Source organism: Tenrec ecaudatus, chromosome 12, assembly GCF_050624435.1.
Source record: "Tenrec ecaudatus isolate mTenEca1 chromosome 12, mTenEca1.hap1, whole genome shotgun sequence".
In the NCBI taxonomy this organism is placed as follows: Eukaryota; Metazoa; Chordata; class Mammalia; order Afrosoricida; family Tenrecidae; genus Tenrec; species Tenrec ecaudatus.
Window position 1 is genome coordinate 128,764,159 of NC_134541.1, and position 24,584 is coordinate 128,788,742.

At 56.8% G+C, this 24,584-nt stretch overlaps 1 protein-coding gene across 9 annotated transcripts in view; it reads right to left on the bottom strand.

Moving 5' to 3' along the window:
• Window positions 1-24,584, bottom strand: part of CUX1 (cut like homeobox 1) — a 382,248-nt gene that overhangs the window by 43,518 nt on the left and 314,146 nt on the right. For 5 of the 9 annotated variants that reach the window (XM_075564907.1, XM_075564906.1, XM_075564905.1 and 2 more), the window contains 4 exons: window positions 23,763-23,864; window positions 19,942-20,804; window positions 18,097-18,262; window positions 17,345-17,401 (listed from right to left, as the gene is read on the bottom strand). The exons of the other annotated variants lie outside the window; for them this stretch is intronic. In XM_075564907.1, coding sequence (XP_075421022.1) covers window positions 17,345-17,401; window positions 18,097-18,262; window positions 19,942-20,804; window positions 23,763-23,864 — 1,188 coding nt within the window. The remainder of the gene's footprint in view (window positions 1-17,344; window positions 17,402-18,096; window positions 18,263-19,941; window positions 20,805-23,762; window positions 23,865-24,584) is intronic. 9 annotated transcript variants of the gene reach the window in all.

Sequence of the window (24,584 nt, forward strand, 5' to 3'; positions counted from 1 at the left end):
AAACAGCTTGAAGGCAGGAAGTCAGCAAGCATTTTCACCAAAAAGTAATTATTGGAAGTGACATTTTTACTGCGGGCGCGCCATAAGGCGAGCGTGCCTTCAGAAGGACAAGTTGCTGAAACAAAATGACAGGCACTCGGTGACACTCTGACAAGAGCCCAAACACGGTTTCCGTGGTGGCCAGTGCACCACTGCGTTCTGTCTGTCTGTCCTTTGGGTGCTGAGACTGGGCTAAGTCAGGAGTTCCAGGTGACCACCAGGGCAGGTGGGCCTGGGCGGATGGGAGATGGGCGGGCACAGTGGGCTGTGGAGTCCAGGCACGGGTGGCCTGGCCATGGCCTAGTAGGTGTGGATGTGAGGAAGGGGACACAGCAGAGAGGAGGGATGGCAGTGGGAAGCAGGGCATGGAGCCTCAGACACAAACGTCTGGGTGCTGCTATCCTCAGCCAGGGCCTTTCCAGTTGACAGCCTCAGACGCCACGACCAGGAGAGTCCAGTCTGGTCTCGACCCAGCCATGGTCAGTGCTGGTGCGGTCCCGCTCCTCCTGCTCCTCTCTGAGGTGACGAGTGAGCTGGCGGGGCCTAGAGCACAGCGAGGGAACCCTGGGGGTGTAGTGGTTAGGTGCTGAGCTACGAACCTAGAGGTCAGCGGTTTGAAACTAGCAGCGCTCTTTGGGAGAAAGATGAGGTTTTCTACTCCCATAAAGCGTGCCAGCTCGGAAACTCACAGGGGCGGGTCCAGTCTGTCCTAAAGGGTGGTCGTGAGTTGGAAAAAGCCCGAGGGCAGTGAGTGTGGTGAGCTCTGATGCTATTTCTGAGCACTAACTATCTTTCCTGGTGGTGGTGGCAGACGTGTCCTAGGGACCTCAGTCCCTGAACGTCACCAGTGGCAGATTCCCCCCCCCGGCCCCCTGGTGGCTCCCAGCAGTCTCTGCAGTCACCCTGCCCTTGCTGACTCACAGCAACCCTGTGGGACAGAGCAGGGCAGGCACCTTGGGCTTTGGAGACGGCTATACTTCATGGGAGCAGAAAGCCTTATCTTTCTTCCATGGAGCGGCTGGTGCGCTCAAACTGCTGACCTTGAACTTAGCAGCCTAATGTGCAAGGGTTCCCTTTGCTAGCCAGAGCCAAGGTCAAAGAGAACTTAAGGAGAGGAGGCGTTTACAGTGGCAGACCTAGGACTACATGTAGCGAGGGACATGAAAGACTTGGGTCGGGAGACTTGGCATTGCCAAGGTGTCGACAGTACCCAAAGGGGCTTTTAGATGCAACACAATTTGGATCCAATTTCGAGAGCCAAATCCCACCAGGGCTCCTGTACCCAGGGAGAGCAGAAAAAGCAAATGCAAAGCACCCATGTTTCCTAGCGGGTGCCGGGGCGGGAGGGAGAGGGGAAGGGAAGGGTCAATGGTGACAGGGAAATAGTCTTGCTCAGAGGGCAGGGTGACAACGGGCGATGATCGCCATCTCGGCTACTAAGCTGTACGCCTGTAAAACAAGGTATGCTTCGAAAAGGTGTAGCTATTCTGCAACAAAGGCAAAACCAAAACAGAAGTGAGGCTCTCTAGAAAGGCACAGCCCACGTCCTGGCAGGATGTTGTGTCTGGGTGTGGAAGTCCAGGCTCAGCGCTCCGTGGCCAAATTCCATGCCCACTGCTTCGGTCTTACCTCTGAGGGAACTGGTTGGGGCTGAGGTCTTACCCGCTTGTCAGCAGCCATCCAGGGCACAACAATTAGTCTCTATTTGCCTGGAGCAGCAGAGGGCGGGTAGTTAAGAACAGGGGGAGGAGGGGTCTGGAATGTGTGGCTAATTGCCTCCACGGACACTGCCTTCTTTCCCATCAGACCAGAAGCACTGGCTACCGAGACCCAACATTTTGATGGATGAGGGCAGGTGAATCCTGATCAAAATAGGGGTGGGGGCAAGCAGAGCAGAATTTCAGACTCTCATGGACGGCAGACTTCTGGAGCCACGAAGGCTGGATGAACGCCTGCAACGACTGCCCTGAGAGCGTCTTTAAACTCCAGTCCAACAGCCCCTCCGGAAGTCTTACAACCACACAGTGTGAACTTGACCAAGGAGGTGGTGGCTGCCACACACTAGAAAGATGTGACCTGTGCCGGGGGATGGCCGACGTGGAAAGGGCGGAACCACTGTTTCCTTCTGTAGACTCTTGGCATCAGTATCAACAAGAGGACGCTGCCTGCTGGAGGGGGAGCAACCTGGGGGAGAAAAGGTTGAGAGCTGGCTGGGTGAGCTGTCTTGGGGCTAGTGACAGAGGCACCTGCAGGGAGCGGTGGTCCGGAGCACAGCGGTGGCCTCTGCTAGTGGGCTGGGAAATGCCAGGGCTGTTGCTGCTGAGTATTCAAATCGGATCTTCCGAGGCCCAAGGCCTCTCGAGGGAGATGCCATCTCTGCGCCCTCAGCATGTCCCTCCTTTTGGGGCTGGCTGTTCACTCTGCTCGTTCTCTCGCTCCAATTCAGGAAGGCTGGCTCCGGGCACAGCCCACCGAGAGCTGGGGGAGGGGCTGGGCACTACAGAGAGCATCCCTACCCGCTCAGGGCCACTGCGTCTCTTCGGTTAGCATTTACTCCTAAGAAAATGTCCTGCGCCGGAAGCAGAGGGAGAACAAACTGTCCTCCTGAAATCCCAGGTGCCTTTGGCCAGCGAACTTGCAGTCTGGCGAGACTGTGGCAGAGAGCTTGGCGACACAGCTGTCCTCGAGTCAGGAGCCCAGTGTGCAGGGGCCCCGCTCCCACAAACCCACCCCGAGGGAGACAGAGTGCTGCCCAATTACCTTCAATAACCTTATTACCGAACCAGCTGTGTGTATGAACTCTTACCAATGCGTTCCTATGCGTTTAAGAGAAAATGTATGTCATACAAACACTCTAAATATATATTACTGAGATGGGAAAAAACAAACCCTCTAGTTAAGTTGCTTTGCTGTAATCAAAGATTAATCACTGACTGTGTGTGTGTGTGTGAGTGCGTGAGTGTGATGTACGTGTGAAGGTCTGTGGGTCCTCTCTTTTGCCTCCAGAGCCTGTTTCTGACTTTGGGCGTTTTGGTTCACCCCTCACCCAGGGCCACGTTCACTCCTGGGCGGTGTGCCTGGCCACCCTGATATTGGGGTGAACCCCCTCAACTGATGCCCCAAGTTCTAAGGGTCAGAGGTGCTGAAAGGCAGATCCAGTGTGGCTTTTCTCCCTGAGGCTGCGACGGAGGCCTGCAGCTCGGAGGCTCTCCTGTGGCCTGGTACACAGTGGACAGCCGAATCCATCTATCCACCTGTGCACAGGGCCGCCTGTCCCTTCCCTTGCCATGTCGCCGCCTGGTGTGCAGGTGAGGATGCTCGGGCAGTGAACGATTGCTCCTGAGGGAGCCCCCAGCTAACTGCCACCCACCTGTCCTCCCAGCCCGCTGCTAGCCAGCTTCGCACCGGCTCTCAGGTGAGCGGTCTGGTGGGGCCTTCCTTGGCCCAAGCCTTGCTGGGCAGAGCCCCCGGCATTTCCCTTATAGGTAATGACACTGGAAAAGCTATTAAGGTACATTATTTTACACATCCTCTTAATCTCTCCATACTGCCTTACTTAATTTGTGATGAAATTGTAGAGAAAGGGTACTTAATGTAGGACAGTCAGTAAAAGTAATTTATCATCTTCCCGCTTCAGTGCGCGCGTTATCAGCGAACTCATTTTCTGCATTCATCATGCAATCAGCCTATTATTTGCATATTAATCAGGCAGTGGACCATGAAAGAACTGCATCCCAGCCAAATGCTACGCTATCTCAGGAGAAACACTCAGTAATTATCATACATCAGTGTTATGATGTGGTAATTGATTATAACATCTTTCCGGGGCCCCTGGGGAGCCCCACTGCTCACCCAGCGCCAGGCACTCAGGACGGATTTGGCTTGTCCCCTGCTCCCCATCGCCCTCGTCCCCCTAACACCGACGGTGGGTCTTTTCTCGGGCTATTTCTGGGGAGTGTTGATCTGCCTTTCCAATGTCAGGAGCTATTTACAAGGCGAGACACGGTGCTGACCTAACTTGGGAATGAGCAGGTCCGGCTGTGAGAATAGTAAATGTCTCTGGGTGGGTGGGTGGGTGGGGTGGGAAGGCCCCTTCCCTCCGGAGCCTTTGGGGTTCAGGGTGCTGCCTCGGTTCCCATGAAAGTTTCCTTATCAAACACAATGCTGCCACTTCAGTACCTCCTAATTGCAAAGTAGGTACGGAGGCAGTGTGGCTGCTTTATTTAGGTGCCAAATGACAGGCTAATTTTGGCCCTCTCATAAAGGACAAACCCAACATCTGCCAATTCTGACTCAGGCTATATTTAGGGAGCGGGCTCGGAGAAGAACAAAGCGCGCATCGGGATGAAGCCGACACAGGAAGCCTGCCGGCTCACCCGTCCTGGGTGGGAGAGCGCCCCAGGGGTGCGGGCACTGGAGTGGCTCAGGTTGCCTGATCATGGAGGGCCCTCAGGCCCCAGCTGGCATTTCCCTGGCATTGTAGCAGGAAGTGGCCTTGGGGCAGGACGGCCTTCTCCAGACAGTGGCCAGGTGGACACTACTTTCCGCTGAGCAATTTTAGGGCCTGGGATCTGACACTGCCCTGGTTGTGGTCCCAGTCCATCTGATGGAAGTGACAGCTGGGTCCCCTTTTCCTGACTGGCAGGACACAGGGCCATAGAGGACCAGGCGGCCTCTTGTTTGTCTTGTTGGACCTGAGTTTTGCTATATGGACGTAATGTTGTTCCTTGTTTTGGGGTGTGTGCCCTTCACCTCGCTCTGAGCACGGGAGGGTGGGGTGGGGTAGGTGAGGCGGAGGGCCACGTCTCAAGGCTGAGAGCTTGGTGGGGGTTATTAGCGGAGGTTCCCGTGACCTTCGCCCACCAGTCCATCTTGCCTCTGAGCCTTGGCTTTCTGAATCTGCAGTTGAGGGGGGTGGGGGCAGGGTGCTTCTTGTGTGGCCAGGTGCTCAGCACGGTATGTGTCAGCCCTGGTACTTCCTGGCTTACTGCCAAACGCTACCCCCACCTAAAATTCCCAGAGGATGTGTAGGCATTTATGCATACTGGGAGTCAACGCTCAGCAAACTAAAGTCTCCGTTTGCTCCAGTTACACCCTTTGGCCCCTTGACCCGAGTGCCCACTGAAGGCTGCCTGAAGCGGGGGACTAGGAGGGCTGCCACAGGTTCCATGACCCAGGCCTGCCAAGCCCTAGCAAGGAGGTCCCCATGCACAGCAGCCAAGGGCTCCATCTCCGTCTCAAGACAAGGTGGTCTGCTGCCACCCACATGGGGCCAGTGCTGGCCTTTGTCCTCCTTCTTATTCTCAAAGCTTCAGATTAAGGTTAACCTTAAAGAGGGTCAACCTTCGGTGGCCACGGCATTCCAAGACAGAACGGCACTGCCCTCAGAGGGCTGCTGCAGTGTGGACCACACTTGAAGTGCTGGTCCCCTTAGCAACTTGCGAGCAGAGCCACCTCCACGAAGGGCAGTGTCTGCTAGGCTACGCATCACCACGCACGCCCGGAAGGACAGACACTAGTTGGGTCGTGCGTGTGCCCATGGTCAAGTACATGTTTAAGTAGCATGAGCTCTGCCAGTCGGGGCTGAACCCATGTTAACCTGTTCATCCCTCTCAACAGTCTAGGAGGCCAGACTCAAATCCACACTCCCCGCCAGCAATCCATTCTGACTCACAGAGACCCTGCAGGACAGGGCAGAACTGTCCCTGCGGGTGTCCCAGACGGGCTCTTTATGGGAGTAGGAAGCTTCGCCTCTCTCCCCCACCCAGAGCGGCGGCTGGCTTCAAACCGCTGACTCTGTGGCTGGCAGCCCAGCTGTAACCCATGAAGCCACCAGGGCTCCACGTTTAAGAGACCAGTACGCAATTCCCCTCGCTCCCCAGGCACCCAGCCTCACAGTGGCAGAGGCAGGGCTGCCCCCGGCCGTCACTGTGCCCACGCGCCACGGGGTGGTGGGGGCGGAGTGTGCGTTTCTTCTATTCTGCTGTCATAATCAGTTAACAGGAGCCAGAGTGCAGCTAGCAGCCGCCTGTGGGGCTGACGTCGGGCTACTTCCGAAGGGCTTCCAAGGGGCATCAGCTAGCCCCATGGGCTTGGGGGCCACAAGAGTGTGTTTCTATTTGAGATGGGCAAGCCCTTTCAAACATGGCATATATCTATCCCAAAAACTTTACTGCCAAGGGACCGCCAGTCACAGTGTAAATAGAGCGTCCAAAACTTTCCTACCCTTGGAGAGTCTAACCTCTCTTGTCCTTCGCTGAGGCAGCCACCACCAGCCCTCCGGGGCTCCCTGACAGATGAGCGAGGGTGCCTGGCAGTGGGGCTTCAGGAAGGAATGGCGGCAGAGCCGGTGACTGTGCTGGAAATGGTTTCTCCATTGATGACAGCGACACTCTTTGTCGCCGTGACACAAGACTCGCAGTGGGCTGACTGCTCTCTGTGCTGCCGCCTCCACAGAGGCCTTGGAGCTGCAGGTGCAGGGGAGGCGGGCCAGGCATCCCTCCTTCCCACTCCTTCGTCACAGGCTCCAGAGGGACTGCCACACGCCTGCTGCTCTCGGCTGCTCGTGCTGCAGGGCCAGGTGGTGTCCCCAAAACAAGGCCCCAGAGGTTCCCACAGCTAGGGGCTTGCCACACCGGTGGTGATGAGGGGGCTGGGGACCCAGAGGAGGCTGCCGCTCTGCAGTGCCCAAGTTCTACTCGAGGTGTGCTGTGCTCCCACAAGGTGGGACTGTGCTCGTCACTGCTGCTTGTTCAGTCCCACAGATCTAGCTTCCTGACACCCTGACGTTCTCCTCCCTTGTGTAAGGTCACTGATGACCAGTCAGTCTCACAAACCCCCAAAACAAAAACCATCAAAATGACAAACTCAGCCATCGAGGCCATTCCGACTCACCGCGTCCCTTATAGGACTGGGCAGAACTGCCTTGATGGGTTCTGAGACGGTTAACTCTTGATGGGAGTGGAAAGCCTCATCTTTCTCCCTTTGGAGAGACTGGCGGGCTCAAAGTCCTGACCTTGAGGTTAGCCAGGCAGCCTGTCACCTACTCTGCCACCATCCTTAAAAAGAGCACAGTCCTTAAGGGGCGATGTTCCTGATTGCTCATATGCTAATTTGTTACTTAGCTACAAGGTGGGTTCAGGGGTTAAGAGGTGCTCATGAAGACAGCTTTGGGGCATCCTGAAGTCTCAATAGGCCAATAAGTCTGTTTTATTGCCCCCCTTTTTGGAGGGGGCTGTGATTTGAGGAGCTCCTCCTTGTTCCCCACCCCCACCCCATGCAATCAGGATTTGTCTATTGTGGCCCTGATTCGAATGGTCAGGAGTGGTGGCCGGGCACCAGCTAGAGCTTCTGTCCTCAGGGAAGATGAAATTCATACAGACTATTGTCCTGTAGACAAGTTTCTTCTTTGAATCTGGTTTTTCTTCTCTTTTGCCTTCAATGAGCAGAGACTTAGATGGTGACCCACAGGCTTTTAAGATCCCAGACACCCCCCTGCCACTGAGGCCACCAGAACAAGCACGTTCCAAGTAGACTGGAGCCGTGATCCCGCCTGACTATGGCCCACAGGCCTGCTGGGGGCCACATGCTGTCCTGCCTCAGCCAACGGAGCTGCCCAGAGAGGTGTTGCCTCCGTAATCCCTCACTCCTGCCTTGTGAAGGGTTAGATGAGGCACACCACCAAACCCCTTTGCCCCACAGCTCAGCCAGGACAGAGATTCCTTCTCCCAGAGGCAAGAAAGCCAACTCCCAGGCTGCCGTGGCCTGCGTCGAGAAGACACCTCATCCTGGGCACAGCACCTCAGGCCAGTGGACACATTGCCTGCCCACTGCGAACAGTTGTTCTGAACCCTGCCTTCAGCCAGCTTCCGGCCACTCTGGCCCGTCTTCCTTCATCCGGGTCTTCTGCCTTGGAATCGGGGCCATTTTCACTGGCTGACTAACGCTCTCTTTCCACCGCATCCTCTTTTCCAGGAAGTTCTCCGGGGCTTGGAGATCCCAGGGCGGGGTTCCAGGACTTCCTGCCCGAAGCACATTCGGCAGCAGCTACCTCCTCCTGCTTTTGCCCACGTGCCACCTGATGCCCCAGAGACCATGGGATCTGTGACCCCACAGAGAAATGCTGACCCCGGTCAGGAACCTGGGGCACCCTGGGGACACACCTGCTGGGTTCTTCCACGAGGGACTTCTCCCCCATTCTCTTCCCAGTGAGAACGCTAGTAGTCTGGGGGTGCTGCCGCCACCACGGGCAGCAGCCACTTCCCTCAAGAAGCCCCCCCCCACCCTGAAGAAGCAGGATGCTCCGTGTCGAGTGGTGCTGAGGCCGCCAGAGGCGCCTGCACCCAACCTCCACAGCAGGGGTCCCGCAGGCTGGAGCTTCCTCTCACCTCCCTCACCATGCACAGTCCCCAGCACACTCCACACAAAGGCTCGCTCCAGCTCTCCCACGGGCCCCTTTCTAAGGGTCATGGGGAAGGGGTGGGGTGTGTGTGTGTGTATGCAAGGTCCTCAATGAGGGCATTCTACTGATTTCATGTTTTCCACAGGTTCCATCGCCTGGACTCATACCTCTCCCCCTGCCGTGTTCTTTGGCTGCCCATCTCTGAACCTGCATACCCACGAGCTCCGGAGCCTGGAAGGTTCCCCACCCTGGCTGGTCCTCCTCCTCGGTTCCCTCGAAACCACGAGACCTCCCTGTGACTCCGCATCCACACCCGTCAGAGAATGGCCCACAGGAGGGGGGCCTGTACGTGAAGCACGAAACCTATATTGCCGGCGGGGAATGAAGGGATGCCCAGATGCAGGGCACGACCCAGATGAGAAGAAATGGACAAGGCCACCCCATCCACATTTGCAACTGTCAACTGAGTGCCATGGAGGGAGCTGGAGTCAAGACGGCCACGCACACCCTGCCCTGCCTTCAGACGCAGAGCCCTCGCGCTTGGATGTCCATGGTGAGTGCGACCAGGTCACAGGACTCTCGGTGGCGACAGCTGGAGCCCCGGGGAAGACGGTGTGGGCCGAGGACGTTCGGATACACTGTTGACTCCCAGAAAAACAAACGGATCTCTCCTGGAAGAAGTGCACCCAGAATCAGATCTCAGAAGACCCCAAACAAATATATCGATGCAAATGAGGGGAGTCACAGTGGAGCCCCAAAGCCCATCTGTAGACATTGGGCATCCCTCTGCAGAAGGGTCACAAGCAAAGGATGAGGCAGCCAGGGCGCAGCACAGCACCGACGGAACACACAACGTTCCTCTAGTCCTCTGATGCTTCCCCCGTCACCCCTCTATCATGATTCCAGTTCTACCTTTCAAACCTGGCTAGACCGGAGCATGTACACTGGACAGATAAACCCCTCAGGACCAATAATGAGAGTAGTGACACCATGAGGGTAGAGGAAGATGAGGGGAGAAGGGGGAGAAACGGGGAGCTGACTGTAATGATCAATGTGTAAACACCCCTCCCCGCCCCAGGGGGAGGAACAACACAAACGTGGGTAAAGGGAGAGAGTATGGTGTAAGATATGAAAACAAAGATCATTTATAATTTATCAGGGACCCACGAGGGTGAGAGAGAGGAGGAAAACAGAAGAGCTGATACCAAGGGCTCAAGCAGAAAGAAAATGTGTTGAGACCAATGATGGCAACATACGTACCACTTGTTTGATACACTTGGTGCACGATTGCTACAGAGCTGTAAGAGCCCTAATAAAATGATTAATTAAAAAAAAAATAGAAGCAGCGCACCCAGAACAATCATCAGAAGCGGGGACAGAGAGACTTGGTTTCACAAACTGTGGGCGTGTCAAGGTCAGCGAGGAAGCTGGGTTGGGAGCAGTGGCTAGGACAATGGCCCCTACATGGGACCCGGTGGTGTTTTGTCCTGCTCTGCACAGGGTCCCTGTGAGTGGGGGTGGGCTCAACGGCCATCGTCACAGACTCATCACCGGGGTTCCGCCCACGAAGCTTCTGGGTCATTTAGGACAGCCAGCGTTCCAGTCGCAGCTAAGTGCTTAACCATTTGCACCACTAGTGCCCTGAGGACTCCAGCTATTCTCGGGAAGCATCCTCAGGCCACAGGCAGAGAAGCTGGGCTCCGGCCCAGCAGGGACGTAAGGACGGCGTGGCTCTCAGCAGTGTTCCCTTTTGTTGTGCACACGTCACTGGGAGCTACACTCAGTGGAGGGCCCTCACAACAGTGGGTGGCCAAGGCCACAGGGCAGTCAACAGCCCAGCTGCTGAGGTGGGGGACACTTCAGTGCCCCAACTGGGCCCACAGGGTTCTTCAGCGACGGTTCTTAATTCTCTTTTGCTTTTGATCTGTTGTTCACGGCTGGGTATAAATCAACGATGCTCCAGCCTGCTCAGCTGTTCAAAACAACCAAGGCCTAGACTAATGCTGGTGGGACAGACCCGATTAGAAAACCCAAACTCACTGCCATCGAGCCAACTCTGACTCAGGAGAGGCCCAAGAGTTACCTTAAACAAATTTAATTGTGCTGTTGGTGTTGAGAACATGCATCACGGCGAACCAGACACCGACTCGGCCGTTTCTACGGTGATCACGTTCTTTAAATTGTGCGCCCCTGACCGTCTTCTTTCAGGCTGTTTCCTCCCCTCAAACATAAACTCACGCCGCCCCCCCCCCCCGCCCCTGGTTTCCTAGCTAATCTTTCGAGCTGCTGTCAATTTGATGCCTAGAATTTTTTTTCAAAGCATAATGCTTATCAAAGCAGACGTTTTTTACTAGTTAGACTAAACCATTGCTTTATAAGGTGGGCCTGATGCACATGAAAGTTGGACATTGCATAAAGAGCGGAGAAGGACGGGTACATGTGAATCCTGGGGCTGGTGAGGAACACTGGAAGCACCATGGACAGCCACAGGGATAAACAAATTTGTCTCAGAAGAAGTACAGCCTTAGAGGCAAGGATGGCGAGACTCTGTCTCGTGTACTGTAGACGTGTGTCAGCAGAGGAGCCCTGGAGAATGACATCATGCTCAGTAAAGGGGATGGTCGGCGAGAAAGAAGCAAGCCCCCAGGAGACGGACGGACACAGGAACTATGGTAAGGACGGCGGAGGACCGGGCAGTGTTGAGCACGGGGATCGCTGGGGGCCGCATCCGAATCGCCGGCACCGAACTACAACCACAACCAATGATGCCTTTTGGTCTTCAGCAGACTTCAGGGGATTCGTTTGCGTTTAAAGTGTATAGATGACCTCAGGGTAGTAATTTCCAGGTTCATCCAGCTTCCATGGCTCCAGAATGCCTGGAGCCCAAGAGGCTTTGAAGTTCGGTTCTGTGTTTTTGACCCTTGACCCATACACTCAGCAATGGTAGCTGGGTACACCCAGCCCTTTGTTCTCGTGGGAGAGGGGACCAGGCACCCATTCCCGACTCTCATCTTCTTCCTGGTTCTCCTGCCCCTGTTGCCCTGGTGAAGAGACCCTGGACAATAAGGATTCAGAGGTAGAGGAGAAGGTCTCACTGCTGTTCAGTCAGTGCCAGGGGATCCGCAGCCTACAAACCAAGGAATCAAGTCCTATGAGGTGCCTGGCGGCACCCCAGAGCCTCGGCGGCTGTCTGAACTCTTTGGTGGCGGTTGTAAACACATCACCAGACCTATGCCACCTCCACTTTTCACCTGCCTGCAACTGAGCGACAGCAATGACTCTGCACCCCTGCCCTTCCTCGGTGCTGAACAGAGCCCATCATTGTTAACCAGCCCCCACCCCCTCCCAGGTAGCCACGAATAAACTAGGGTCCCTGCACATTGGCTTCCTGTTGTCTTTTTATATAAAGGAGGCCGCACGGTCTTATTTGTCCTTTTGTGATGGGCTTACTTTGCTCAGCATCGTGTCTTCTGGCTCCAACCATCTTGTAGCCTCTCTTACGGCACCGTTTCTCCTGCTGGCTGAGTAGCATTCCACTGTGTGTGTGTGTGTGTGTGCACGCGTGTTTAACTTCTGGTTTATCCACTCTTCCCCGATTCTCAGATGGTGTGTACCTTTTGGCTGTTGTGAATAAGGCTTTCAAGTCTTTGGGGTGGACATCTGGGAGCGGGGCTGCTGGCCCGGAAGGTAGTGCGGTCATCCCATTCTGCATTTCACCAACAATCCTTACGGGTTTCAGAGGTCTCTAGATCCTTGTCCAAATGTGTTACTTCCGGTCTTGTTGTAACAGCCGCTTCATGGGGGGTGGGGTGGGGGTGAGATGGTATCTCACTGGGGTTTTCATCTGCCTCTCTCTGTGGTTCATGATGTTGAACGTCTCTTGGTGTACGTGGTGGCTCTTCTACATTAGTGTGTTCACAAACTCATTTTGATGACGGGGAAGGGAAAAGACAGAAGTAAGATCTAGCCTAAGGTACTGCGTGAGAAAGGGCTCTGCCTGCTCTGCTCGCTGCCACGGAATCTTCTGAGGCTGCAGCTGGCACCTCTCGGCCTGCTCCCAAGTTCTCCAAATGTCCCGTCCTTTTGGTGATTAAGACGCAGGAGCAGATTGCTTGTTTAGGAACACGGGCCCACCCCTGTGGCAGAGTTCAAAGCACTAGAGCCTGTACACACGTTCCCCTCCTTTGGTAGGCATGAGTGGAGCCTGGCACGCGTTCACAAGGGCATTTCTGGGCCTTGATCCCACCCCAGGTGTTGTGGCCGGGAGGCTCTGGCTCCATGAGGCCGCAGCACACAGCCATGGAGTCGTTGCGTCAGGGCAGTGGCAGCGCGGAGACCACCCACAGGAGAAACAGACAGACCACGGACGGCCCCAGCAGCTGTCTTCTCTACGAAGCAGCTGTGTGTGCTGTTGGCCGGCTAAATCTCTGTGGCAGGATGAACAAGAACTCACTGGCTGTCCCTGGTGGACGTGCTGGGAGAAGGCCAGCCAATTCATGATGAGCCCGCTGGGAGCACGCTTTCTCCTGCTCACATAGCTAACAACAGTGCACAGGAACCTGCTAGCTCCGGTCACGAATTGCTCACGGGCTCACATGACTGATCAACAGCAACCTGCTAAGCTCAGTTCCTCGCTCTTTCCTGCCTCTCTCCTTCCCTGGGGGCCAAGGATGAACGATCCCAAGTCACTGTGAATCAGAAACGAGTTTGGAGAATAACGCAAGCAAAATCCAATGGTTTGAGAATTTATATATAACACACACACACACACACACACACCCCTTTATCTATAGCTCAGGTGTTTGCACTGTAACACAATATTGCCACCCACTAGAGCTATGCCCTGTAAGAACAAGACCTCTTGGATCCTCTCCCTTCCTTCCCTGAGCACTTCCCTCCGCCCCCCTGGGCCCAGCGGCCCCTGCTACGCAGTGTGAGGTCAGGGATGATGGAGGGACACAGAGTGGAAGGCCAACACCGGGAGGTCGGGAGACTCTCTCAGGGGCACAGACAGCTCTACCTCTGACTGAAGTCTTCCAAAGACAGTCCCGAGTAGAGCTACGTGACGCCTTCGTGGTCTCCCATCAAACACCAGGGACTGTGAAAGGGCCCATGCAAAAGCATCTGCCCACCAATGTCCACAGTCGGCCCCTGGACGACGGGAGAGTTAGGGGTGCTGATCTCTGTGTATAATTTACAGTTGATCTGTAGACGGACGGCACTGACTCACTTGCACCCAGTATTCTCCCTGTGGTCCTCGTAGTTCAGGAGCCCTGGTGGCATGGCGGGTGACGAACTGGGCTGCTAACTGAGAAGGTCAATAAATCGAGCCCAGCAGCCGTCCCTCAGGACAGAGTTACAGCCTCGGACACCCGCGGGGGTAGTTCTGTCCGACAGGACTGTGTGGGTCAGCATCAAGTCGCTGGCAGGGAGTTTGGCTTTAGAGTATCTGCCTAATGCTGTGTGACGCCAATCATCTCTCCAGTAACCCTGTGATGTAACTTGGCCAACAACCTACAGACCCTGTGCTGTTCAAGGGCCAAGTGCACGGGGAGCGAGGCTCTGGGGAAACACGCTGGGGCAGCGGAAATTCTGTCCTTGGAACGCGCTAGCTTTCGAAGGCTGCTCATGGCTGGCAGGACACCCTGAGTTAGTCTGACCCTTCATCGAGGACTCCACGGGGCTCAGGTACTCCAAAAGCCACAGGTCACTGATGACATGGCGGTGGAAGGGCATCAATGCCCCTTCATGCCTTGGGCCACTGCCTCAATGCTCTGCCCATCCAAAGGACGTCCAGAAATGGTCCTGCCTGCCAGGCTGGTAAACGTGAGGGCACAGTGGGGACTGTTATTACTGAACCGGAAGCCAGTGGTACAATGAAGGGCGGGGCAGATTTACTGTCTGGAAAACCCTGTGGGGGCAGATGTGCTCTGTCCTATGAGTCCTTAGTGGGGGAGAGGGACGCTAAGGGCCCACGGAGCTGGGCGGACAGAGGCAGGCAGGGACTCCTCAGGGAGGAGAAGAGGCTCCTATGTCCGCACTGTGCTGTTTGGATGAGTGAGGCCACCCCACTTCTGTGGTACCTCATCACCATGGTAACCAAGCAGCGTTTGTCTCATTGGTTCCCACACGGTTTTGCCTCTGAGACAGCCACTCTGGCTGCTGGGCTGTGGTGGGCGGGGTGGGCACAGGAGGCGAAGGGCTCCACCAAGCCAGTTTGGGAGTCAGGTTCTCAGTGCCACAAGTACCTACCCGGTCTTCGGGAGACTGACCTGGGGTGGGGGTTGGGATGACCTTCCTGTAGCCGTCTGTCCCTACCCCTCTGAGCTGCCAGGGGGTGGGCTTTGACTCGACAGACTTACCGCTACACACAGACGACCCTGGTGTCTCCGAGTCGGGGCTCGTGGAGGGCTTCCACTGTAGCCATGGCGAGGGCACAGGCTCAGAATCCTGAGGGAACCCCTGCCGGCACGGGGAACAATCCTGAACCCTTCCCTGGAGACAGGCCAGCCATGATTCTCAGCTCTCGAGGAGCTCAGTGCTGGAGCCCCCCTCTTCAGCTGTCTATCCCCGTGGCTCATCAACTGGGCCCACCTAGGGTAACTGCTTTTCAACCTTCAGTCTCCCTTTTATTTCTGAGACACGCTGGAGAGGATGACGGCGATAGCAAAGATGTCACAAAGGAGTGAAGCTCCCACCCACCCCCTGACCTCAAGGTGACGACCTCGCTCTTCAGCATCGGAAGCCCCTCGAGCCTCCCCGGGCCCCGGAGAACCATCACTTCATGACACACGCTTTCAAACACTTCCTCGGACCTAGGAAACGGCTCTTCGTTTTCCTTCCAAGTCATCCTGATGGTGGTTTCTCAGGTGGCTCCCCCACTGCTAGCAGTCAGCGAGGGTCTTGGGGAGGTAGAGCCTGCCTGCCCCTCGTCCCCAAACCAGTGGACGTGACCACGCTCCCTTTACCCAGAGGTCCAGGGCTGCCTCCTGCTCCCCACCTGCCCATGACTGAACGTGTCAAATTACTTTTATTTTAACAAAATAGTATTTATAGCCCTCCGAGGGGGTGCGGTGAGTCAGAAAGGGACTTGGCAGCAACCGACTGGCTTGGGTTTCGGTTCCGGAGCCCAGGAGGCTATGCCCTAGGCTGGCCATGCGAGCCTTGTATGTAGGCCCACGGCAGTGGGCGTGAGCGGTTATTCTTCTCCAGAGACCCTTCTGCACGGAGAAGGGCTTCGAGTCGTCATTAATGGACGTGAGCCTCCCTGTTATATTTAAGAACAGGGGTTTGGATCGAAAGTTTGTTAGTTCAGCCCTGCCTTGAACGGAGCAGCACCTGTCCCAGCGCTTAAGGTGGGCGTGCCCTGGGTGAAAGCACGCGTGGCACAGCTTTTGTCTAATTAGGAGGCAGGTTTAATTTCACAGCCGCACAGGCAACCACACTCCGATTTTCCCTGCAGTGTTTTCAACACGAGCCCGGGCTGGCAAAGGGGGTTCTCAGGTACCGGGATCTGGTCCTGTGCCTTTAAGGGGTGGGGAGGTGGGGGGGGGTGTCTTCCTGAACCTGACTTCAGTGGGAGAAAAAGCACAAAAGCACGCAGCACTTCCAGGGATGTAATAGGCACGCGCGTGTGTGCAACAAGTAAGGGTGACCGGGAGGAAGAATTTGTTGTGCCTCGGGCTGATTTCCAGCCTTTCACAGAGAGCGCCGATTTACAGACACACAGCACACCCCACTCCAAGAGGGAGGCTCCCCCAGTTCTGCCAACTGACCCGTCTCACGCCCCAGTGTCACTTCTGCTATGGCCTCTGTTGTCCGGGCACCGCCCTGCACCTTCCCCTTCCACCAAGGATCACCCAACTATATAGTCTGGTCTGCTTCTGGTGTGCCCTGTTGGCCATGGCAGAACTGGTTCAAATGGTTTGAAGTCCTGCACTTCAAGGGCAAGTAGAAGCTGCCCATAAGTGAGGATGTTTGTAGCCCAGGGACAGTGGGCACGTGCCAAGGAAACTGGGCAGCCCAGCACCGCAGGGGACAGGCATCAGGCCTGGTAGTCCGTCTTCAGACGCACGACAACCCCATTTAGTTCCCGCCAAAGAACCAAAGGCTCCGGTGAGCCAGGCTGACTCGCAGTAAAGGGTTGGCCTCCCATTCTGGTCAAACTCACGAGAACACCTGAAACCCCCGATTCCTCGAGTGGGTTGGGGACCATGCCTCTGTCATGGCGGCCCAGGTGAGCCACACTCGTCTTTCTGTGTTCTCATTGCCCCTGGGACACAGAGACCAAGCAGCACATTCAGAGACAGCAGGGACGAGCACAGCAGTGAGGTGCTGGCCGGAGAGCTCAGCCTCCGAGGGGCGGAAGGACAAAGGGGCGTTCCAGGGCAGACGGACATGGGCCACCGATGGCAGGTGCCAAGTGAGGTCACCTCAAGAAGGCTGGAAGAGGTACGTGCGCCACTCGGAGACCTCGCTCGGGGGTGGCGGGGTTCTTGTACCCACCCGGCTCGGTAGTCAGCTCCACCCCCCAGTCAAACCTCAGGAAGTCCTCAACCGTCCCCCTTAACTGCTATTCCTGTCCTCCTCCTCAGGCCCAAGACTCCCCACCTTTCGTTCCCAGGGGTACCTGGGGGCCTTCCAGATGGGGGCAACTCCCCGGGTGATCCCACTGGGGGAGTGATGCAGGCCTGTCCCTTGCCCTCCACTCACCCACCAGACCAAAGTCTCCTGCGTCGGGGAAGTTTTGTCTCTGACTCAGGCCCCTCTCCCGGCCTGCTAGCCCAAAGCCTAATGCTGAATCAGACCCTCTGCCCTCAGTGACCCAGCTCAGGCCCGATGGAGGGGGACAGACAAGGCCATAGAGCCGCAACGAAGAGCTGACTGGCAGCAAGTGTGAATTACCTGAGCTCACGCTGCCCTGCAGGAGGGGGTCCTGTAGTGACATCACGGACTGGATCACTGAATGAGAGAAAGGTTACAATTATGTGAGGAAATAGCCCAAGGGTTTCGAAATTCCGAATACCCAGGACAAGACCCAGCAAACTGAGTGAGGTCTCCCTGGGGGGTGGGGTGAGGAGGGATGCAGACAGACACACGCTGCTGGGGTGGAGCGGGCCCCAAGGAGGCTTCCCCTGCTCCCCTGTCACCGATTCTCTGCCTCAGCCACTCACTTGGCTCTCACCGCATTTATATAGAAAGAGCATTTTCTTAAATGGTAACTCATTTTCGGCTGCTTCTAAGATTAGCTGGGAGTCATGGTGGCCGAGAAACCATAGTGGTTTTGAGTTGAGCTGCTAACCTCAAGGCCAGTAGTTTCGAAACTCAGAGAAAGACGGGGTTTCCTACTCCTGTGAGATAGTCTCAGAAACCCACAGGACAGTTCTATCCTGTTCTACAGGGTCGCTGTGAGTGTGGTTTGGCCCACACGTCTTTCTCCTAAAACAGAAGCTGCGTCTAGGGCAGCAGGTTGGGGAGGAAGAGGCATAGCCACCAGCCAAACGCGTGGCCAGTGACCTCCCTGGCTGCGGGAGCCCAGGCCTGGCTGTGCCTCCAGGCCAGCTTTGGCTAAGAATATGGCAAGTCATCTTCCCCCCACCCTAATTCTCTGTTTCCCAAACCCATTTGAGCCCAGCCCAGCATGGGGCTGCTCTCACCTGGCCCTTGCTGCTGGCCCTGGACAGGCAGGACGCCCTGGCCCAGCTCGCCGTTCAGCCAGAGCTGCATCCGGATGAAAGGTTCTCGGCCTTTCTGGGTCAGTTTGCTCCAGGGCTTCGGCCGGGACAGCATGTCGCTGACGCTGCCCTGGGACAGGCCCAGCACCTTGGGAAGCAATGGGAGTCAGCCATCAGTGCTGCGCAATGGGCCAGGTGTTCAGAGGCTGGTTGTCCTGGCAGGGCCGAGGGACCGGCTGTAAGCACACGCTAAGCTGATGGGGACCACAGCTATGGGAGGGGCGGGGGAGGGGACACACACACACCTCTCTCTCTCTCTCTCCAGATCACCACAGCCTCTCACCCTGGCACGGAAGGTGCCTCGGGTGAGTGAGGTCACACCCCAGCCACAGAGCCATCAGCTCATAGCCAGGGGCATGCTGGGAGAGGGCGGGGGCTGGGCATCTGGCCCAGAGTCTGCTGGCTGCCAGAGCAGCAGGACTGCGGGCCTGACAACCTGAGGGAGGCAATGTGGAACCATCTTGTTCCTGGCCTGGGGGCACCAGGAAAGGCTGTGGTGGGGGCCACGGGTCCCTGCAGGCAGAAGCGATGGGTTCTTGGGCAGTAAGTTTCTGTGCTGGGCGGGGTCGGCTGGCCTTCAGAAAAGACTCTCTCTCAGACCCCTACTCCTTCTGGGCTTCAGAGGGGACTGTGACTGTGCCTGGGGTCCCTCCTCCCATACCTGGCTGCCCATATGCGCAGGGCAGCCCACCCCCACCCCCCAAGGACAGACGCTGTCCCAACCACCCTCTTTTCAAGCTCCAGAATAAGCTGCACTTGTGGGCCAATCATGTCCAAGCCTAAAGAAGGCGCTGCTCAGCGTAAGAAATGAGCACGTAGGTCACCTCGATGTTCTCATGGTGTCGGTACAGCACGGGACTAGATGTCCCCAGAGGCTTTCACACTCCATCACCAGAGGGTGGGCCAAGGCCCCTGCCACACCATGAGCCCTCAGGAAGGCAGCACCCAGGGAGGGGGTGTTCTGTGTCACAGCTCATGACACTCCTTGCCTGGACCTCGGCGGTACAGCTAGTGTAGCAGACCTCGAGCCCCGTGGTTTTGCTGGTGCCCCAGGACACACTGAGGCTGGGGGCTACCATGCTGCAGGTGACTGAGCACGATGAGAAAGTCGGAAACACCGTGAGGGTGACACCATGGTCCATGGGGGCACCAAGCGAGCTCCTGCTGGTGGGGCCCTAACTGGCTTACTTTCTGGAGGATTCCAGGAGCCACAGAAGAAGGTATGCCTGTATTGGGTTCTTGTTTGCAATTTCACAGGTGTGGTGGGTATCTGTTGTCCAAGTGCCCAAGTGCCTGGATGCCCTTTGTATTGTGTTTCCATGGGTCAGGGAAGGACAGGGAAGCAAGCAGGGAATTGACCTTCCAGGTGAGTTCAGGGCCCAGCGTGGCCAGCTCTGCACAGCTCCGCCCGGGGCCCACTGCCTGTGGTTGCACATCTCTGCTAGATACCCCCAGGGACCCTCCCCTCTGAGTAGCTCTTACGAAGGTCCACTTCCCTCCCATAGCCACTTTGCGGGGCTTCCCGATGCTCTGCACCCGGGCCCTCCCTTGTGTGGTCTGAGATGGGCCCACAGAGTAAACTCAGTCACACCAATAGTGGGGGCCAAGTGTTCAACTTCCCCGGGCCCGTTTCCTCTTCTGCATGCTCGCACGGGCACCGGGCGGCCTGGGCCCCAAGCCTGGCCCCCTAGGAGCTGGCACAATACTTAGTGAAGCGTGGCATAGCCCCACACCGGGGTCATAGCCGGCCCCGCACTGCACCCTCACCTTCTCCCCGAAGATCCGCTGGCAGATGCCGTTCTTGGCCAGCTTCTCTTTGACCTGCCGGGTGAGGTCGATGGTGTCCACCTCCTGGTACATGTAAATCTCGTACTGCTCGGGGGTCAGTGGGGGCACCGAGGGTTTGGAAGGCTTCGACATGGGCACGATGGGGGAGGAGGGCAGAGGGCTGTTCTGGGGTGTCTCGCTGCGGCTGGCTCCCGTCAAGCTCAGCTCGGAGCTCTGGGAGTAGGGTGACTCTGCACTGGGCCACTCCTTCCAGTACTCTGAGGAGGACGGTCCCTGCAGCTGGCTGCTGCCAGTGCCGCTGCCGCCACCGCTGCGCTCGGCCCGCGCCTGGCCGCCGCTGGCTTTGTCTTTCCCCCCACTGCTGGCAGCTTCTTCCACCTTGATCTCCTCCGTGGGGACCGGGTTCCTCCTCTCGGGCTGCACCGTGCTCCACCAGTGGTCCTTCCAGACGCCGCTGCGGCCCAGCTCCGTTTTCACGTGCCGCAGGACCCCCTGGGCAACCTCGGCCGCTCCCACGAGTTCCGGCCCGGGGCCGTCCTGTGGCTCCTTCTTGATGGCGGAGGGGGTGGGCAGGGCAGAGCTGCTGGGGTCAGGTGCTGCGGAGGGCTTCTTCAGGGAGATGGCTATGGGCGAGTAGCTGGACACGGACGACATGGGCGAGGCGGACAGTAGCTTGGGGGTCAGGATGGTGATGTCTGTCTGGGAGAGTGGCTCTGGCTTTAAGGCAGGGTTGAGGGCGGCCTGCTGGGCCTCCATCTCTCGGCGGGCTTGCTGCAGGATGGAGCGGATGGCGTCGTCCGAGTTCCCACTGCTGGTGGCGGAGGACGGCTGGGCTGGCTCGGCTGCACGGAGCAAACACATGGTGAGGTGGGGGCGGCCTGCACATGCCTCCTCCTGCCAACTCCCCTCTCACCCCACCACCCACACACAGTGGACGGAAGGACAGACTGTCTTGGAGAACTATCAAGCCTCAAAAAACCCAATTCTGGCTCACAGCGACCCTGCCAGACAGGGTAGAACTGCCCCTGTGGAGTTCCCATTCTTCATGGGAGCAGAAAGCTGATCTTTCTCCCAAGCAGCGGCTGGTTTCAAACGGCTGACCTCTAGGTTAGCAGCAGCCCAACATATAACCATCATGCCACCGGGGACCCTCGGGAGAACTAGGGTGCGGTCTTCCCCAAGCGTGTCGCTCTTGCCAAGGAGATGCGTGAGCATGGATCAAGCCTCGGCAGTACTGACAGAGAAGTGGGTACGCCTCTCGGTGACCTGAGGTCCCCATGAAGTAGGATTTGCAATCTCCTTGTGGACAGAGCGGCCAGTGGGGACATGTCGTTTAGTGCACTTCAGATGCTCACACACTATGACCCACAATGCTGTGCTGCCTGGCAAGCCTTAGGAACATAACTCCCGTTGGCTGCACTCAGAGACACAGGCATCCTCGGGGGGTCAGGAGAGCTCATGTGAGTGGCCAGCAGCAGTGAGCCTCGTCCTTGCTCAGGGAGCAGAGAAGAGAAGCAAGAAGAGGCTGAGTGGAATGGCCCCAGCCCAGGCACCCTGGCACTTTGCCACCCGAGGGGGAGGGGTCGTGTGTGGGGAGGTGCAGGCAGTTGTGGGCGGGGCTGGGCCTCAGCCTTTCCACCTGGCAAATGGGACGGTAATTGACCAGATCAGTGACTTGACTAGAGCTCTTCCGTTGAGCTTGTCAAAATGCACATGGCGTGGCCCTGGCGCCTCCACATGGACAGCGGTGTGCAGCCCGGGGAGAAGCAGAGGGCTGGGATGCTCCTCCGATGCCTTGCCTTCGAGTCTGGACGAGGACACCACCCGCACCGGCTCCTCCTCTGGTTTCAACAGGCCTCAAGTCACAATGGCGGCGTAGTGGGTTACGCTGCTCACCACAAGGTCAGCAGTTTGAAACTACCAGCTTCCCCGAGGGAGAAAGAGGCAGCTTTCTGCTCCTGGGAAGAGTCAGTCTCAGAAACCCACAGGGGCGGTTCTATGGCGTCACTCTGAGTTGGCACTGACTCGATGGCAGAGAGTTTGAGCTGGTGAGCAACAGCCTCCCGTGCCTTCTGGGAACCAGACGGCCTAATGGAAGGCCTTCCTGCTCCCACCCCCATGACCCCTACAGCCAGAAACAAGAGCTCAGGGAGGAGACAGACAAGCCAGAGAGTTGACCCTTGAAGCCGGCCTTCACGGAGTGTGGATGCGTTTCAGGGGTCACCCACACGGGGAGGCAGACTTAACCCTCAGCCCTGGCCTAGTTGAGAGAGCTTTACCCATGCGTTCTCACGAGGCCACCGTAAGAGACGCCTCCTTCTCCATTGGGCCAGGGGTTGGGAGATGTGGTTTTCAATCCCTAATGATCTTGGGCAAATTATTTCCCCTCTGAGCTGAGCGTGAGAATTAGAGCAATGGGGATGTCCCAAGGGCTGCAGCGGTGCAGGAAGAGGCCCTGGTGCTCACAGAGAGCCATGAGCTCCCCCACTGGGGACACCTGCATATGTGGGGAGCTGGGGGAAGCCTGGCCGACAGGATGGCTTGTGCTCAGCTGCCATGGCCGCTCCCCACCAGGTCAGGCAGTAGCCCTGCGGCGAGGGGCATAGTGCAAGGCCCTCGGCCGGCCAGGAGGGTCTCAGGTGTCCATGTGGGGAGACCCGAGGAGAAACCTGGGCATCCAGTTCTCCCCAGAAGCACAGCATGTGCCTCCCGGACCAGCTGGGGAAACTCGGGGGCGGGGATGGTTTCTGCATGCAGCTGCTGGCTCAGAGACCAGAGCTCCGAGTCAGCTCAACTCTGACCCTCATGGCAGCAGGTTAGAAAGCTCAGCTCGCAGAGACTCTGAGCTAAGGAGGGCCATAGGGGGTTGTAGGGAGCCTGACAGTCACTCTCCAAACCTTCCGATCCTCCATCCCCCAAACCCACCCCACCCACCACCACAGAGTCCACTCTGACTTGGTGCGACGCTAAATAAGGTCTCCAAGGCTACAGACAGCCTCATCTTTCTCCTGCAGAGCAGCTGGTGGATTCAAATCGCCCATCTTGTGGTTGCAAGGCAACATATAACCTATGAACCACCCAGGCACCTCTGCTCCTCCCGGACAACCTTCCACCTCACTGAAGAGCAGGTGTTCAGGAACTTAGCTTCCACTCATTCTCAGTCAAGAGTTTGGTTTTTATTCCTATGTTCGATAGAATCCAAATCTCCAAACTGCAAGCCTCTACTGACTTTAAAACGGAAACACAGGGAAAATGCTTGACTTTTGCTATAATGTAAACTCTCTCCTGGGCTAAAATAAAAAGTTCACCTGTGGTGTAGTGGTTAAGCACTGGGCTGTGATCCACAAAGTTGGCAGTTGGAAACTACCAGCTGCTCCTCCGGAGAAAGATATCGCTTTCTACTCTCATAGTTTGTCTCTGAACTCACAGGGGGCAGTTCTGCTCTGTCCTACAGGGTCACCAGGAGTCAGTATCAACTCAATGGCAGTGAGCTATCCACCACCAACCCCCACCCCCCGCTAAAGGGCTAAAATAAATGCAGCTCTGGAAAAGGAATTCCAGGCCCCGTGTGCATTCCTGAGACAATGCTGGGGAACTACATTCTAGAAAGCACCAACTGTGGGTCAGAAAGATGGCAAACAGATCTGCGCCCCTTTGCAATCATCTACTTGCTTGAAGGTGGACATTGGTAAGAGTTCAGAACAAAAGTGTCAGTCACAGGTGACCACCCCAGACTTCAGTGTGTGGGCTGGCTCTCGGCACGGAGGGCGGAGAGGGGAGGTGAGGCGAGGCAGTGGTACCTGTTTTCTGCACCTGCAGCTCCCTTTTGGCTTGTTCCAGGATAGACTTGATTGCTTCATCGGAGCCGGTCTCTGAGGCTCGGATCCGGGTGGTGATATTACCTGGGGGGACAAGTCACACCAATGACGTTGGACCTAGCCCCTGGACCTGACCCAGTGCTGCACCAAGACTGTGCGCTGATCAAGAGCCCATGGTGAGGCCCATGGTGGCCGGGCGGCAGGTGTGGCCTCTTGTGCCCTGCGCTGGCTGCGGACCCTGCGTCACAGCAGGTGCCCTGATGCTGTAGGAAAGGCTACCTGCTTCCTCTACCTTCTCTTTACAACCCAGCAGGCCAGCCAGAGCCCTCTTGTCTCCCCAGGCTGCGCCCACCCAGGGGTTAGCGCTAGGAGGACAGATCACTTCTTCCACTATATCCACAATACATATTAAACAAGAATTCACTAGGTGGTGAGACGTTTCTTTGGGAGTCATTTAAACACCGATATCAACTCCTCTGGCTCGGGCACTGCTTCGAGGCTGGCATCCCAAACCAGGGAGAATGGGAAAGGAGCGCAAAGGGCTGAGGTCTTTGTTTGTGTCTAGAACTGGTGATCGAGGAGAGAAGGCTGCAGACAGGTCCCAGAGGCCGAGACCTTGCCTATCAGACCCCAGGGATGAGGGTTTTCTGCAGAGGAGTCACGCAGATGCAGAGGACGGACGGATGGACGGACACACCAAGACTACCCGGTTCTGCTTGGAAGCCGCCCAAACGGTTTCACCTTTCACTCCCTTACTACATCCCGAACCTGCCTCGTGACACCATTTCACAATGAGCGTCCCGC